This window comes from Pygoscelis adeliae, unplaced genomic scaffold (genome assembly GCF_000699105.1).
Source record: "Pygoscelis adeliae isolate BGI_AS28 unplaced genomic scaffold, ASM69910v1 Scaffold120, whole genome shotgun sequence".
Classification (NCBI taxonomy): domain Eukaryota; kingdom Metazoa; phylum Chordata; class Aves; order Sphenisciformes; family Spheniscidae; genus Pygoscelis; species Pygoscelis adeliae.
In genome coordinates this window covers 3,416,333-3,430,736 of record NW_008824032.1, presented here as the reverse complement: position 1 = coordinate 3,430,736, position 14,404 = coordinate 3,416,333, and the positions used below count along the sequence as shown (strand labels likewise).

Genomic DNA, 14,404 nt, shown 5'->3' with positions numbered 1-14,404 from the left:
CGGCTTTTGCTTTACTTATTAAACTGTCTTTATCTCAACCCACGAGTTTCCTCACTTTTACCCTTCCGATTCTCTCCTCCATCCCGCTGCAGGGGGAGTGAGCAAGCAGCTGTGTGGGGCTTAGTTGCTGGCTGGGGTTAAACTACGACACCAGCATAAATACTGAGTGTAATCCCGCAAGTGCTGCTCTGTGTACCATGGATATGCCTGTCCAGAGGTGTTTCTGTGAATCTGTTCTGTGCACCTCTGCTTGCTCAGCTCTGTTGCATGTCTTTGTAGACTCTGCTCCACCTTTCTGCAACCGAATGTAGAATAAGCCATCAGCCATGAGCAAAGAGCACAGTCTACAGCAGAGGGAAAGTTCACCAGGGCCACTGTTCAGGCTGTGAGCTTCTTTCTTGTGTCCCTTTCAGTCTGGCCAAGCCTACCCAGAGCGACAGACTCCCTTCCTGTTAACAGTGCATTTCACTCTCCAGTGCCCAGGCTGGCCGCATCGGAGCTGCAGGCTCTGAGGGAAGTGGGAACAAAGAGCCTCAAACCCATTCCCAGGAGCCAGGCAGGAATGGTTCGAAAGCACGGGGCAGAGTGGAGTACGGAGACACTGTGTCTCTACAGCTGGGAAAGGCTCTTCTAATCATCTCCAGCTCCCTGCTGGAGATGGATCTATTCCATCTGCTGGATGGAGCTATTCATCCTCACAGCACTCTACCACAATTATTTCCATTTTACAAAAGCTGATTTTTAGTAGGGCGCTTGTAACCTCCTCAAACAAGACACCAGTGAAGGCAGGTGTCTTGGAGCTCGCAGACCACTCCCTATAGTGCCCTCCAAAGCCAGCTGCATATCAATACCCTACTGGGCTTTCCCAACAAAAGACCTCCAGCCAAGTCTCCTGTGCATGTAAAGACCCTAGGCAGTTGTGCGAGTAGCACAGCTACAAGACCCAGACACTATCTGCCCTATAGGGCTCCTCCCCCACACCTCACTGGGAAAAGCCCTGCTGTTTGAAGAGCCACTGTGAATTTGCAGCTGCTCCAAAACAGCCATAGCCTCATCCCATCATGGGATTCTTCCAGCAACCGAAACCCAGATGGGGGGTGGCGGTGGTGACACCCATCCCAGACACAGAAGCTGTGCCGCCCTCCTACCTCAATGCAGAGGCAGGTTGGCTCTCCCTTCTCTGTCACTGCACACTCCCGCCCAGCTCCACAGAAAACATTGGCACAGATCTTGGATTTGCTCCTTGGTTCTTCCTGCAAGATACAAAGTAAAAGACACAAAATACATCAAGTTACCCGGAAGAGCAGCAAACACAGCTTTAAAAAATAACACATTTAACCTCTAGACTGGACCACAGAGCACCAAGGTGGTACGGCACAGATTACAGCTTGCCTGACATGACTGCAATAGATGGACAGCCCAGACAATAACCAGGATCAGACACAAGAGCTAGGGCTACAGCCCCAGCAATAGAGAGCTTCCTTGAGGTTATTCCTGGAAAATCACCTAGAAGAGCTGGAGCAAACATGACCAAGAGAAAGCCTAGCACGAATGGCAAGAATAATTCGCTCATGTCAAGGACTGCCATCTTCAAAATTTTTTTCGTTGAGGGTAGGGAGCAGAAATGTATTTGCTTGAGACATTTAAGAAGGTGGTGAATATAACCCTGGAGAAAGGTGTGATACCAAACAGACAGAAGAAATCGCCATCAGGCACCAGATAATGCCCCTGTCACAAAAAAACTTCACAAAACTACAAGACCCATTATCTTGCCTCCAGTGGTCAAGATTATACACTTCAAAGGAAGAAACACTGTCATAGATAATTATACAGTAACCTTCTCAGAGAAAATTTCTTCCTGGTCCCTGACAGCCAGCAGTTGACTTATGCCCTGCAGCACAATTTATACGCTTTACAGTTTTCTCCCAGCTAAAGTAATCACAAGTATTCTTGTTGTTCATGTAACTGTTGAATCCTTTTTTTCTGAGTCCCACTGCGTTCCCAAACTGGTGACACCTAGCAGGGAAGACGACTTCCACAGGTTAATCACGCTTTCAATAAAACCACCATTTACTTTTATCAGTTTAATGTCTTTTTTTTTTTTTTTTAAAGACTTTTAAAAGAGAAGACTGTTCCAGGGGTTCAGACTTTGGAGACCCTGGTTTAATTCCCTACTTTGTCATTAATTTCCTTTGTGACTCTCATTTCATCTAACATTTTCCACCTGGAAGTTAAGTATCTGGCTCAGGCTCACCAACTGGCTTCCTCAATAGTTTTGTATCAGAGACAGAAGATTGAGGAATGTAAAATAATCAGTGGGATAGGCTGTGACTCCTCTCTAATAGACAAAGGTTTTTTTACCTTCTCATCTGAGTATTATTTGTAACCTCTTCTCATTTGTGGTATCTTTGTACCTCCATCATATACTTTTGAAAGTAGGTGATCAAAAAGGAGCAGAATTTGCCTGAGGAGCAAGCATTATTGATACATTTAATAACAAATGCTGAGCACATTTTTTCTCCTATTGCTTCTTTATCCTAATTTTCTTCTTTTTGTTTTGCTTTTAAACCAAAATTTCACAGTGAATTGTTGTCTTTACTTAACAGCCCACAGTGACAGCCAGATCATTTTCCGAATGACTTTGCCCCTGTCTTCAGAATATTTTGTCTGCTGGCCTACTGCACAGTCATCAAGCCCAAGAAGGTCTTTTCAAAGCATTGCAGGATTCCCTCCAGGTTTGCACAGCGACAAACACCTTTCCTACTCTCTGCAAATGTTCCTATCCTGTAAAATAAAAATATAGCATTCAGACACACCAGTCTTAGCTCAGAAACATACACCGTGTCTCAGGCCCGCTCACCCCATGAAGACAGTCTGTTATCCTCCCTCTGCCCCTTCGTCCTCCTGTCACATATCGTTTCTGAGCTATGAAAGACACTTTGCCCCTTCTGCTGCATTCACCTCTCCTTAGCTGCCTTCTGGTGGAGGGCTGGGGTACATTATCTAGGCGCTTCTGGGGTGGGATGGAGCAACATGAGTGCTTCACTGCACAAAGCAACAGGCTGGAGTCTGGGTAGGGCACTCCTACACCTAAAATGCACTGTAGGCACCTAAGTGCTGATCTATTTAAAGGGTTTCAAACAACGCGCCCACCCCTTCACCAAACCAAAGACCAGGAAAAAAAAAGCTAGACACGGCTTTGAACCGCCACCCACCAAGGTCTGTAATCTCGGTGCCTGGCAATAGATGGCAGTACTCTGCCTCTCCTTACCCATGGCCAGGCAGGACTGCCAGCAGCAGGCTCCCGGCCATGCCCACCAATGCCAAACCTGGCTCTTGCCTCCTGAGCTGAGATTGCACTGCTGTAACCGCAGCCGGCCTCGGCAGGCGTCCACAGGGACCGAGCTCGAGTTGCAAGACCCCTCTCCCCTCACCAGCTCGCTGGAAACCAGGCCTGCGACGCGGCTGTCCTGGCCACAGCTCCCTCCCCTGTAGCGCCGGAGCCCAGGAGCCATCCCACAGCTCTCCTACTGGGACCTGGGGCGGGGATGCTGTCAGGGTGACACCGCCAGAACAGCCTCTGAGGACAACCTGCCTCCTGCCAGGCTAGAGAGCCATGATATTCTAATTTTTCTTATTAATCAAAGCAAGACAGTTTGGTGGTTGCTGCTTTGTTGTTAAGCTGTCCTAGGCTGGCAGTGGGTTGGAGCTGGTTGCCACATCCCAGCACGGCTGTCTCCACCCCAGGGGTTTGACAGAGAAAGAAAGAAATCAAGCTACTCTGCCTGCCTGCCCTCTCACTCTGGCACAGGGTTTCTCAGACTCAGCTTGCTCATCCTCCCTCCAGCAAGACAGTTTGGTGGTTGCTGCTTTGTTGTTAAGCTGTCCTAGGCTGGCAGTGGGTTGGAGCTGGTTGCCACATCCCAGCACGGCTGTCTCCACCCCAGGGGTTTGACAGAGAAAGAAAGAAATCAAGCTACTCTGCCTGCCTGCCCTCTCACTCTGGCACAGGGTTTCTCAGACTCAGCTTGCTCATCCTCCCTCCTGGCAGCAGCGGCCACGGCAGGAGCTACCAGGCTGGGTGCTGGCTCCACCTTTAGTGAAAGCAGCTCTCAGCTTCCTCCCCAGTTCCCAGAGCAGTAACTCAGCCCCCTGTGCCCCCCATCCTTGCAGTGCTCACCCCACAAACTGTACTTTTTCCATCGACAACCTACAAACCATAGCCTCTTCTACTCGTATGCACACACACACCCCCCCCCAACTCCCCAAGAACCTCACCTCCTTTCATCACCAGACATCGCCTCTCCTAGCCTACATCTACCCACCTTGCACCTGCAACCTGACCCACTGCGGCTGCTTCACAGGTCAAGGTGCGCTCCTCTGCCAGGCACTAGCAGCTGCTACTGCAGATCCTGCCTTCACCTCCTGCAAGAGCCAGAAAACACTTTCCTCTGACAGCCTGCACACAGATGAAGTTAGCAGTTGCCACCACTACTGCTTGGTATCGCCACACGGCTCTGAGGTGGTTCACAGCATACTGCAGGGTGGGAGCTCCCTGCTCTAGCAGCTCCCGGCCACCTTCCCAGCAAATGCCTGAATCTCCTGTGCGTAACTGGGAGTGTAATGGAGGCGGCGATGGATGAATGGAAGAGTACAGTGGGGGTCTGCGAATCAGGCTTTATAATCTTCAATCCTGATTCTCTGGCTACCTCCCAGATGCTACCAGCCCAACTAGCTTCTTGTGATAGCTATTCTGATCCTAGCTTGGACCTTGTCATGTTTGTTCTTTATAAAGCTCCATCTGCTGGAGTCATATGAGTAAGCGGGGATGTCAGCTGCCACTTCCATATTGAATAGCTTGTCCTTGCACCTGCCATGTAAAAGCTTGAAAATGTGAACTGCAAAAGTTTAAATGCCAGGTCATCAAAAAAACCCCCCAAAACACTCCACAGTATATTATGTGTTTAAATGCCATCGCTCTTAAATTGATTTCAGGATTTTGGGGGCTGGAATCACGTTTTTTACACTGCTTCCTCCCTGCAAGCTGCCATTGCCTTTTCTGTCACTGTGGGCTTGGGAAGTGTCACTTGTCCCTGTGCACAGTGTGCTCGGGCAGGCGGAAGGGAAAGGGCAGAGAATCGTTATTAATTGCTGCATGGTGGCATTTACACTGCAAGCCGTGACAAGGCAGTTCCCCTATTCTGCCTCGGGTGAGAAGCCCAAGCTCTCTCCGTTTGGGCAATGCTTTTAATTACTCCTTTGCCACCCAGAGAGCAAGTGGGAAGGCGGTGGGCATGAAGCCAGGGCAGGAGCGCCTGGACTCCAAGGATCTGCCACGGCACAGGGACACTCCTGACTCTTCACCCCGTGGCCTCTGCAGAGGCACAACCTCCTCAGACATCTTCTCAGGCAAAGACCACGGAGAAAGCTGTTTGCTATGGCTCATGGGCCAGAAACTCAGGGCAGCCAGGCAGCGTCACGTACACATAGCCCAGACTGTCTGCCGACTGGGGATGGGAACGCATGCTGCTTTCGGGGGGCTGGGAAGTGTAACCCCATGGATGAAGGGTTCTTGCATACAAACAGGCAAGCGCCAAGCAGAAGACCTGAACTGACAGTGCAGCGAGCCACATGCAATGCTTCTGCCTCAGCTGTTGCTTCCTGGGGAGGAAGGAGGAAAAAGAGACATTCCCAAAGCACCCTCGGTCGAGAAAGCCGGAGGCAGTGCCGGCGGTGAGGGATCACCATGGCAACCGGCAATGCGGGGCCTCAAGGTGGAAAGCTAAAATTAGGCAGCAGGAAGGGCTGTTTCTCATCTCTAGCACCAATCAGCACTGAGGAGTCGGACCCCCAACACAGCGTAAGCACAGATGTCGGGAGCACTTCCGAGCCCCTGCCTGAGCCTGGATGTCCGGGACTGAGCGTGGCTCGATGCGCCGACACACTGCCAACGTGCAGGTCTGCATGGGGTCCCAAGGTCCTACGAGCGGCCATGCCTGCTCCAGGCTGGTGGGACTGCATGAAAACAGTGCAGTGCCTGCAGCAAGATATATGGAAGACCGCACGCACAAAGGAAAAGAGCCATCATGGCTCCTTGGCTTTGCAAGGGAGCCTGCTCGTTGCAGCTCTCCCTTGGCCGCTCCCTCCCCTGGCCTGTGCTGAGCCCACGGTGCCCCACTGCCCAAAGGGAGCAGCAGGGATTTCTGCCATTACGCATGCTCTGGGAAACCAGCAGGGAGACCACCTTGCCACAAGGTGGGGAGTTAACGTGCTTGAAAACAACCCCTCAGATTGCTTTTTGCTTTCTGCATGTCCTTCCATACAAAATCTCCTCTTGAAGATCTCAGAAGTCTCTTTCTCAGCAGCCCATGCTGCACACTGGAGAAATACTACCTGCTGTCCTGCTCCTACTGACCCGAGCAAAAAGCTTTTCTGCTATCAGCAGTGACTGCAGGTCTTTTTCCTCTTATGGCATCAGTTTGCGGAAATCCGTAAAATGACTTGACCCCTCATATAATGCTCTGTGCTGTTTGCTGTAAAATCAAGGCTTTGCATTTTTGCCCTGCCTGATGTGCAAGGAAATCGAAGTGCTCTAGAGCTGTAGTACTGAAAGCTCCTTCGGGAGGCAATCCCATGTATTATACAAACTTGAGTACCACACAGAGAAGGCAAAACTAAAGGGCACCAAAATGATGTCTGGGCTTGCAGGACTTTCACAGATTCTCATGCCTCAGGGGAAGCAGCAGCAAAAGCTCGGAGGAAGTTTTCAGATATAACCAGATACACAATTCACAATAGACTCCCTCCACACAGACAGGGAGAAATGAGCTTTGCAGCTACGTATTTCAGCCAGTCCTCCCTATGTCTTCCCATCCACATCCCTTTTACCTGTTCCCTGCCACGACTGACACAGGAGTAGGGATAAAATGGGTCTCCAAACGCACTAAGGTGCCACCTGTAAACAGCGCTGCCTGCACAATTTCTAAACCAACTCAACAATCAGCCATGGAATCCAGCGCTTCGTTCAGCTGTTGTCTTGGCAATGTTTTCTCCTCAATGCAGAAAGATTTGGAGACACAAGGTGCTAGGTCAACGATGCAGAAAGCTAAGACAAGAAGTCACGTCTCCAGACTCCCAAACCTCCCTTCTCCCCTGTCGTGGGGCTGGGAGGAAGAAGCGCTGCGTTGTGCTGTGATATCCAGAGAGGGCTGGGCAGCAGAGCAACTTGGGGCAGTCAGGAAAACTTAGCAACTCCTGTACAGCGATGGCACTGAGAAAGCATTTGGCTCGTGCATTTCAACCCATTACCCAAGCGTGCCTCCAGGCAAAACAGCTCTTTTGGCAGCGTGCCCTCCTGCAGAGTTCCAGGGAGAACAGATCCCACGTTCGCTGGAGGGCACGCACAGGCAGGCAGCCTGTCACCTCGGCCATTTGTCTCGTTGTTCTGGTTTGTGACTAACAAGCAAAGCGCCCGTCCCTCCCCGCAAACCTGACCTAATTCCTGCGGCAGCTCCCTGGATCCTCTAACACTCTGATGTGACGGGGCAGAAATTTGGCAGCAGCGTAAACTGAGCAGATTAGCGTGAAACAAGCAGGCACCCCCAACACTGGGTTTGCCATAAATAGATAGGTAAGGCGAACATTGCAATTTCTGTTCCTTAGGGCTACTTCCTCAGGACATCTGCAGACTCTGGAAGAAACCCCACATACATTATTACCTTTAAGTCCGACTTGGAAGGTTTGATTTTCAGTTGTCAAAGGTAAGATGGAGATAAGCCCAGCATGTGGGGATTGAACCATGTCTGATTCCCAGTTCAGCTCTCCAATAAAACCTACTTCCCAGGACATCATCACTATTAGGACGGCACTTTTAGGGGCTGAGGAGTGATCCACATCCTCTACTCTAGAAGGAAACCTGCCATCAGAGGTTGCTGAACCCACTGGTGCAGGGTCACCAGCTGCACCCTTCCTCAGGTCTGGTGTTATCCAGTCCCAAAGTGGCACCCTCTGGAGCCACCCCGCCTGCAGGAGGTCCTCGTCCCCTTGCCTCTGGGAGGCACATGATACATGTCCTGTGGCTCAGACCAGCAAAGGTGTCGATGGGAAGCTCAGAAGGCTCGAAAACAGGCTGTCCCCAAGCTAGTTAGTTAAAAAGGAAAAGGAAAGACGTTTGCGAGGCAAAGTCTGGACCAGTGCTGGATTCCCCAGGGCATGGCAACCAGACACATGTGACAATGTCCCCAGTGCTAACAATATCCTATTTGAAGGATGTCAGCATGAGGTCTGCACTGGATGCAAAGAGGTCCAGTGCTATTAAAACTTCAGGATTCCTCCTCCCCCAAATCCTAAAACCATCCTGCGAGCAGCAGAACTAATGAAGGCCAGTTTCCAACAGCTCTCCCTGCATGGCCTGTCTGTCAGCTAGTTACAGGGCCGCGTATGGACTCCTTCCTCGGAGGAGGTCTTCGCAGGCCCCTCTCATTAAGTCAGTCACCTAGAGTCACAAAACCAGCTGGATCCCATTATCTCGGAGGCCTCCACCGCTTTATCAGCTGTGGCGGAAACAGGCCGATAGATTCAAGACTCACTGGACGCAAGAGGCAGGCAGGCAGGCACAGACGGCCTGCTGACATAGCTTTGCTTCCTTAGGGAACCACGCTGCAATTCTTTTGCAGAGCCCCATTAAACACCCCTCTGCCTCAGCCTCTCATCTCGACGGACTCAACACCACTACCGCTTGCAGCCCTGGGGGCAGCCCAGCTCCCCTGCCGTGACTCCAGTCCCCTCCATGCTGACCCTAGTGCTCCCTCCCCAAGGTTTTCTTTGCATTGGAGGACAGACCCCATCTCTTTTCTGCTTTCATCTGTCCCTTGGAGCTTCCACTGCTGAGGTATTTCAGCCAGCTGCAATCCGGGGCTGCGGACAGCCATCCGGGGACAGTGCTGCGAGCTGCTGCACTCCCTGCAGGATGCCTGCCATGGAGGAACACATGCCCCAGTCCAGTCCCCAGTCACCATCCCCCTTCCCAAATCTCTCCCTCTCTCTCTTCCTATTCTCAGCTGACATCCAGGACTGGCTCACTATAAATACATCACACAACAAAATGCAACCCCTTAAAGGCTTTTGAATGCTTAATAGATGAATATTTAATGACAGATAACTTTCACTAATGGGAAACAAGGCAGACCATACACCTCTGCCCATGCTGGGAATTGGGGTGTGTTCCCAGAAAACTTGGATTCAGAGACAAGCAGGCAAGAGAGGAAGGGACCTGCAACTCCCAGGGCTCAGAGGAGGTTCCCTCTCTGCAAAACCTGTACCTCACCCATTTGTGTGTGACCCTTCCTGTCTTGCCGGCTGCTCAGTCCGTGATCCATGAACCGGCTGTGTCCATCGTATCAGAGCACTGAGAGGGAGAGCAGTGAGGCTCTAACTGACCTCTGTGATGAGAGGGGCCCATCATGTCAGTGACCTCTGCATGAGGCCGTGAAAAAACAACATTGCCCGTGGCAGTCTGCTTGTGGGTATTTGTCCATGGCTCTGTCAGGGAGATGAAGATGTCTGATGCTACTACTGCTACAAAAAAGACTGCCTTGGCAGTATTGCCTTGCAGAGTATGGTGGGGTGGATACAGAGAGCTCTACCTCCCCACTGACCCCAGTGGGTATATGGCCTGGCCCCCTGACAGGGACTGCAGCCCTAACACACCAGCCATGGTTTTCTCATGTCCCAGAGCAAGAAGGCAGGAGCTGGTGCCTGCAAGGAAAGGGAAGCAGGAATTGGGAGGAAGAAGGCTTTTCTCCCCACAACCTAATCAAGAGGAGAAAGGCATCTGCCAAACAGCTGATTTCTCTTACAGTGCGATGCTGCTAACAGTTACGGAGCCAGGCACACCTCTCTGGGGGACTCCACTGCACGAGGACTCCATTTTCCCTTTTAGACTGGAAGGAACGTCTGTGCTCTGGCCCCCCCAACCTCATATTTTCCACCACAAGGCAATGACCGGTGAGGCCCCATAAGGGGAACAATGACCTGAGAGTCTGGGGAAGAGGAAATCTCTCCCACAAACAAGTCTGGAAAATGGCTGCTAAAAGGGAGGGATCTTGCAACTGGCAGTGCTCTCCCTGCTGCAGCCTTGCTCTGCTGCTCACCGTAAAACTGCCTCACACTCACAGCCTCAAAAAATGTAATGGCCCAAAACTGCACTGTCTCTTAGCACTCTTCCCTCCACCCATCCCTGCAGCACTTCTGGAAGAAGGGGCTGGATTCCCTCCTGCCACATCATGCGGTGAAACTGCCAGCTCCTCCGCAGCCACCAGGAACTTTCTTGCTAGCGCTGGCTCCCAGCAAGGCATGGAGGCAGGAGATCAGAGACTGATCTGCACATGCCAAGCCAGCTGGAGAGGCTTCAGCTGTAAGCAGGGCAGAGTCAGTCCCATGGGAGGAGAGGAGGTGCTGCTGCTGCTGCTGCTGCACTGTGGTTCTCAGGTGGAGGAATCCAGTTAATCACTTCATATTTGGATAAGAAAATAACCCTCATGCACAGGGAAGGATCTCAGTACACATGAAATGTCCTAAATGAAGTTAGTCCCACAGGACCTGCGGGATGAGATTGGTATCATCCTCCTCATGTGACAGACTGGAAAAGAAAGGCCCAAGGAAAGGGACTTGCTCGAGAACGACCAGGAGGCAGCAGCTCAGCTCCCTTTGCTTCCTGGTCCGGGGCCAGGACCACTTCGCAATCTGACACACAAGTCACTCTCTGCTGGGGTACGACTGTCCTTCCCAGACCCTCAGTGCCCTGGACCAGGCTCCATTTTGCTGTGGCTGGGCTTCTGGGAACCACAATTCTCCATCCTGTTTTGTTTTTAGTTTTATGTCTTTAAACAAGACCAGCATTGACTCCTGAATTTCAATAGGAGGGGGCCGTTCTGTATGCAGGTAGCACATGAGACAAGTCACAGCACCTTAGGAGTGGTCAGAGGAAGCCCTTGATGACAGGAGGGTGTGAAGGAAGAGGATGAGGAGTTCCTCGTCGGGGCAGACAGGCAGAGGTAGAGCACCATCCCGGCCTCCAGATCCAAGCAGAGCTATGGATTACAGACTCCTAGCTATTAAACACAGACCTCATGACCTCTCTCCTTCTCCAAGCACACCCAGGCTCAGCAGTAAAAGGAAGGTTTCTCTGCCAGCCGGCATTTTCCCAAAGGCATGCTCCTTCCCCTGCAGGATGGAAGAAGTCCAAGTCCATGGAGCCCAGCACCAGAGCCCTGAGACCTTCTGCCCCATTTTGGGGTGCACTCACTCGGCAGCTTCCCCCCCCCGGGCCCCGAGTCTGACGTGGGTTTTGTGCCATATACAACCTCAAATGTTCCCTTTCAACCCCTAAGTCTGTGGTGACCCACAGCTCTTTCTGTGTCATAGCAGTCCCTCTTTTTCCATCCTTCGGCCCCCTAATTTCCCACACTCAGAAGTCCTGCAGATGTTACTGGTCCTGCCAGTAAATTTTGTTGCCTCTTTTTCTGGCCAGCTGGGATGATTTATTTCTGAATGGGATCCAAATCTGGCACATTTCTCAGCCATTACCTGGCTCCAATGGAGGGAAGGGAAGAGCGAGCTGAGCAGTTGGAGGCAAGTTAAGATTTATAACTCTATGGCATCTCCTCACCTCTTCCAGTAACTGGATATACAAGAGGAACACGGAGTGCAGGAAATGCTGAGGTTTACCAGCAGCCTCCGGCTTCTTGCGCAAGAGACCTCGGTAGTTTTGTTCCCATCACTAATACAATGGATTTGATGATCCCTCTTCCCAGCTCTGTGCCTTGGTCCTTCTTTACCCGCTTTCTACCACAGCACACTGCAAAAGAGCAATGGAAATCGCTGTGCAATTGGAGGGAAGCACTGAGTCAGCCTCAGTGTGGGAGGGAGAGTGAGAACAGAATTGGAAACAAGCCAGTTTTGCACTGCCCATCTTCTAGCCTTGGTCAAGGATTTGCTCAGCTCCTTGTTAATGCAGAGCAGCTTCAGGGCTGCTCCACTCAATGGCTCTGCTGGAGATGGGTCTGCAAGAGCAAATCCCCAGGGGACAGTGCTCTCTGCCACAGTCATTTCTCTCCTTTGAAGCTTCTTTACCACATGAAAAGTCACGAGATCCCCTTTACACAGTGAGGAAGGGTCAGAATAAACCCCATTATTAGGCATTATTTTGTCTAGACAATTTTTCTTGGCCCGTGGTCTTGACAGAGCATCCCCCTCCTGAAACCATACAGTCAGGAATAGTTATCAGACTAATGGAAAAATCTGAAAATACAAGACGGGTAGAACAAACCTGCAAGAGGGGATAAGTTTGGGAAGGCTGGGGAACTAACCTGGAGTCTACATATCAGTGGTATATCTGCCAAAAAGGCACAGCTCCATCAAAGGTTAAACTGTGTTTGTGTAGCCAGAGGGAGCTGAAGGCAAGTCTGCCAAAGCTTTGCCACATTACAACCTTCAAAATGCAAACTAGGATCTCAGGAGGTGGGCAGATGCAAAGAAAGCTCTCTAGGTTCTTGTAACCTCAGCTTTTACTACTGAAGACCTGACAACTGGCAGAAGGGTGCGTGCGCCTACTCATTTGTACTGGAAAGAGGAGAAGAAAAACACTGCTGTAAAAACTAAGTGAAAACCCTTGCTGCAAGAGGAACATGGAGAGGGCTGCACAAGCATACAAACTACAGGGATAAATGTACATGTGTTTTTCCCTGCTCTCAGAAATACCGCATCAGCAACAAGCAAATCCCGTTAAACTGCAAAGGCAGTTACCCTGCAGCCCTACACCGGGACCACAGAATAGCTGCGTTCGGCCATCTCAGACTCAGTGCAAGGGGAACTGTGACCCCTGAGTTACGACCAGCTACTTCTTTTCAACTTCTGCTGCCCCTATTATCCCCAGAAAGCCTCCAGCCCAGGCATCAGCACCTGAAACCATCCCTGTGCAGAGCTAACACCATTTCACACCTATCCTGAAGAGGCTTCCCTCTGCAATAGGGAAAGCGCTCTAAGTTTCTCTGACTTGTGGTTAATGGCTGACCTCTTTACTGAGACAGCCAAGAGGAAGCTCTGATAAGGGGAGAAGGCCATGAGAAAATGGGTAGCATCACTATGAAATACAGTATAAAATCCAGTCACTATGGTAACTGCCACAGCTGGGAGGAAAGAAGAAAACTTCCAAAGTCTGAGGGTTTCCAGCCTTCCCATGGACGCCCCAAGGATGCATACTGCACCGAGCTATCGGTGCCACAGCCGCCCGCAGCCTTTTTGCCCCTGCACTGCTCCCTGCAGCTCACGCTGAACCTGCTCTTGCTCAAGATCCTTGGCCAAACACCGAGGCTTTTTCTTAGGCAAGCTGCTTGTGCTCACACTGGTGTGTCCTCATGGGTCGCCTGTCTCATTCCTGATTTAACCCAGCATAAACAGAAGGGGAACAGGAGGTAAACTATGCTGTGTAGGCTATCAGTGAGGAAGGCGCATGGTATTTCCCGACACCCCCCCAACCTGTTAGCTTACAATCTGTTGCTCTCACAATATACCTGTTACAACTATCTTCCCCTCTCACAGCACCGGAGCAGTAGATAAAATGAAGGGTAAACAAAATTGAGTAGTGAATAACCTCTGCTGTGCCCATTAGAAGTGGCACGCCCCATACTCAGGTGTGTAGTCTCAGGGAAGCAGACTCAGTCACCCCCACTTCTCCCGGAGCAGAGCTCCCCTCATCACCCTATGGCCTCTGTGCTAGACAGCACAGACTCACCAGCATTTGCAGCCCAAAGGCACTTCTGTGATTAAGAAACAAGAGAAGTGATTATTGATTTCCTATAATTCCTAAATAAGGCTGGGTAACATTTTTCAGACAGAGCACTAATTCACTAGAAAATGCAATTTGAAGTTGACCAAAACTATTTGGAAATTTGTGCCTAGTTCGGGGAACAGCTTTGATTCCAAAATTATTTCTAAGATGAAGTGAACTATTTTCCCTTTTTTATTTTGAAATATATTTCATGAAGTGCTGTATGTAAACTTAAAGATCAAAAAGAGCAAAATAAAAACATGTTTTGATAAGCTTAGCAACTTTTTGTTTGGTCAGTCCTTTTTTCTGTTGAGAATAAAAAATGAATTTCAGCTGACCTGAAATGAAATTTTTGGTTTGACTCTTTGATTCAGCTAGGGAATAATAAAAAAAAAAAAATTCCCATGGCTTTATTCCTAAAGTATCATTATTTGCTGTCTAAAGCAACCTATTTTTCTCATTCTTTCATCTCCTTCCATCTGGCTCTTCGTGACTGTGTCTGGAAATAACGAAGAACTGTTGCAGACATCTCTCTCCCTCTCTCTCTGCAATCATGGAATTTTTTCCTGTCTAGTT

The 14,404-nt window shown here is 50.3% G+C and overlaps 2 protein-coding genes across 2 annotated transcripts in view; one reads left to right on the top strand and one right to left on the bottom strand.

Annotated features, from left to right (window-relative positions):
- FSTL1 (follistatin-like 1) overlaps positions 1-1,268 on the bottom strand; it is a gene marked incomplete at its 5' end in the record, with an annotated part of 15,532 nt that extends 14,264 nt beyond the window's left edge. Inside the window, one exon of the mRNA XM_009329301.1 lies at positions 1,149-1,268. Coding sequence (XP_009327576.1) covers positions 1,149-1,268 — 120 coding nt within the window. The remainder of the gene's footprint in view (positions 1-1,148) is intronic.
- A 258-nt stretch (positions 1,269-1,526) lies between these two features.
- The window catches only part of NDUFB4 (NADH dehydrogenase (ubiquinone) 1 beta subcomplex, 4, 15kDa), a 98,309-nt gene continuing 85,431 nt past the window's right edge, over positions 1,527-14,404 (top strand). Inside the window, exon 1 of the mRNA XM_009330314.1 lies at positions 1,527-1,611. Within this exon, the coding sequence (XP_009328589.1) occupies positions 1,527-1,611 (85 nt within the window). The remainder of the gene's footprint in view (positions 1,612-14,404) is intronic.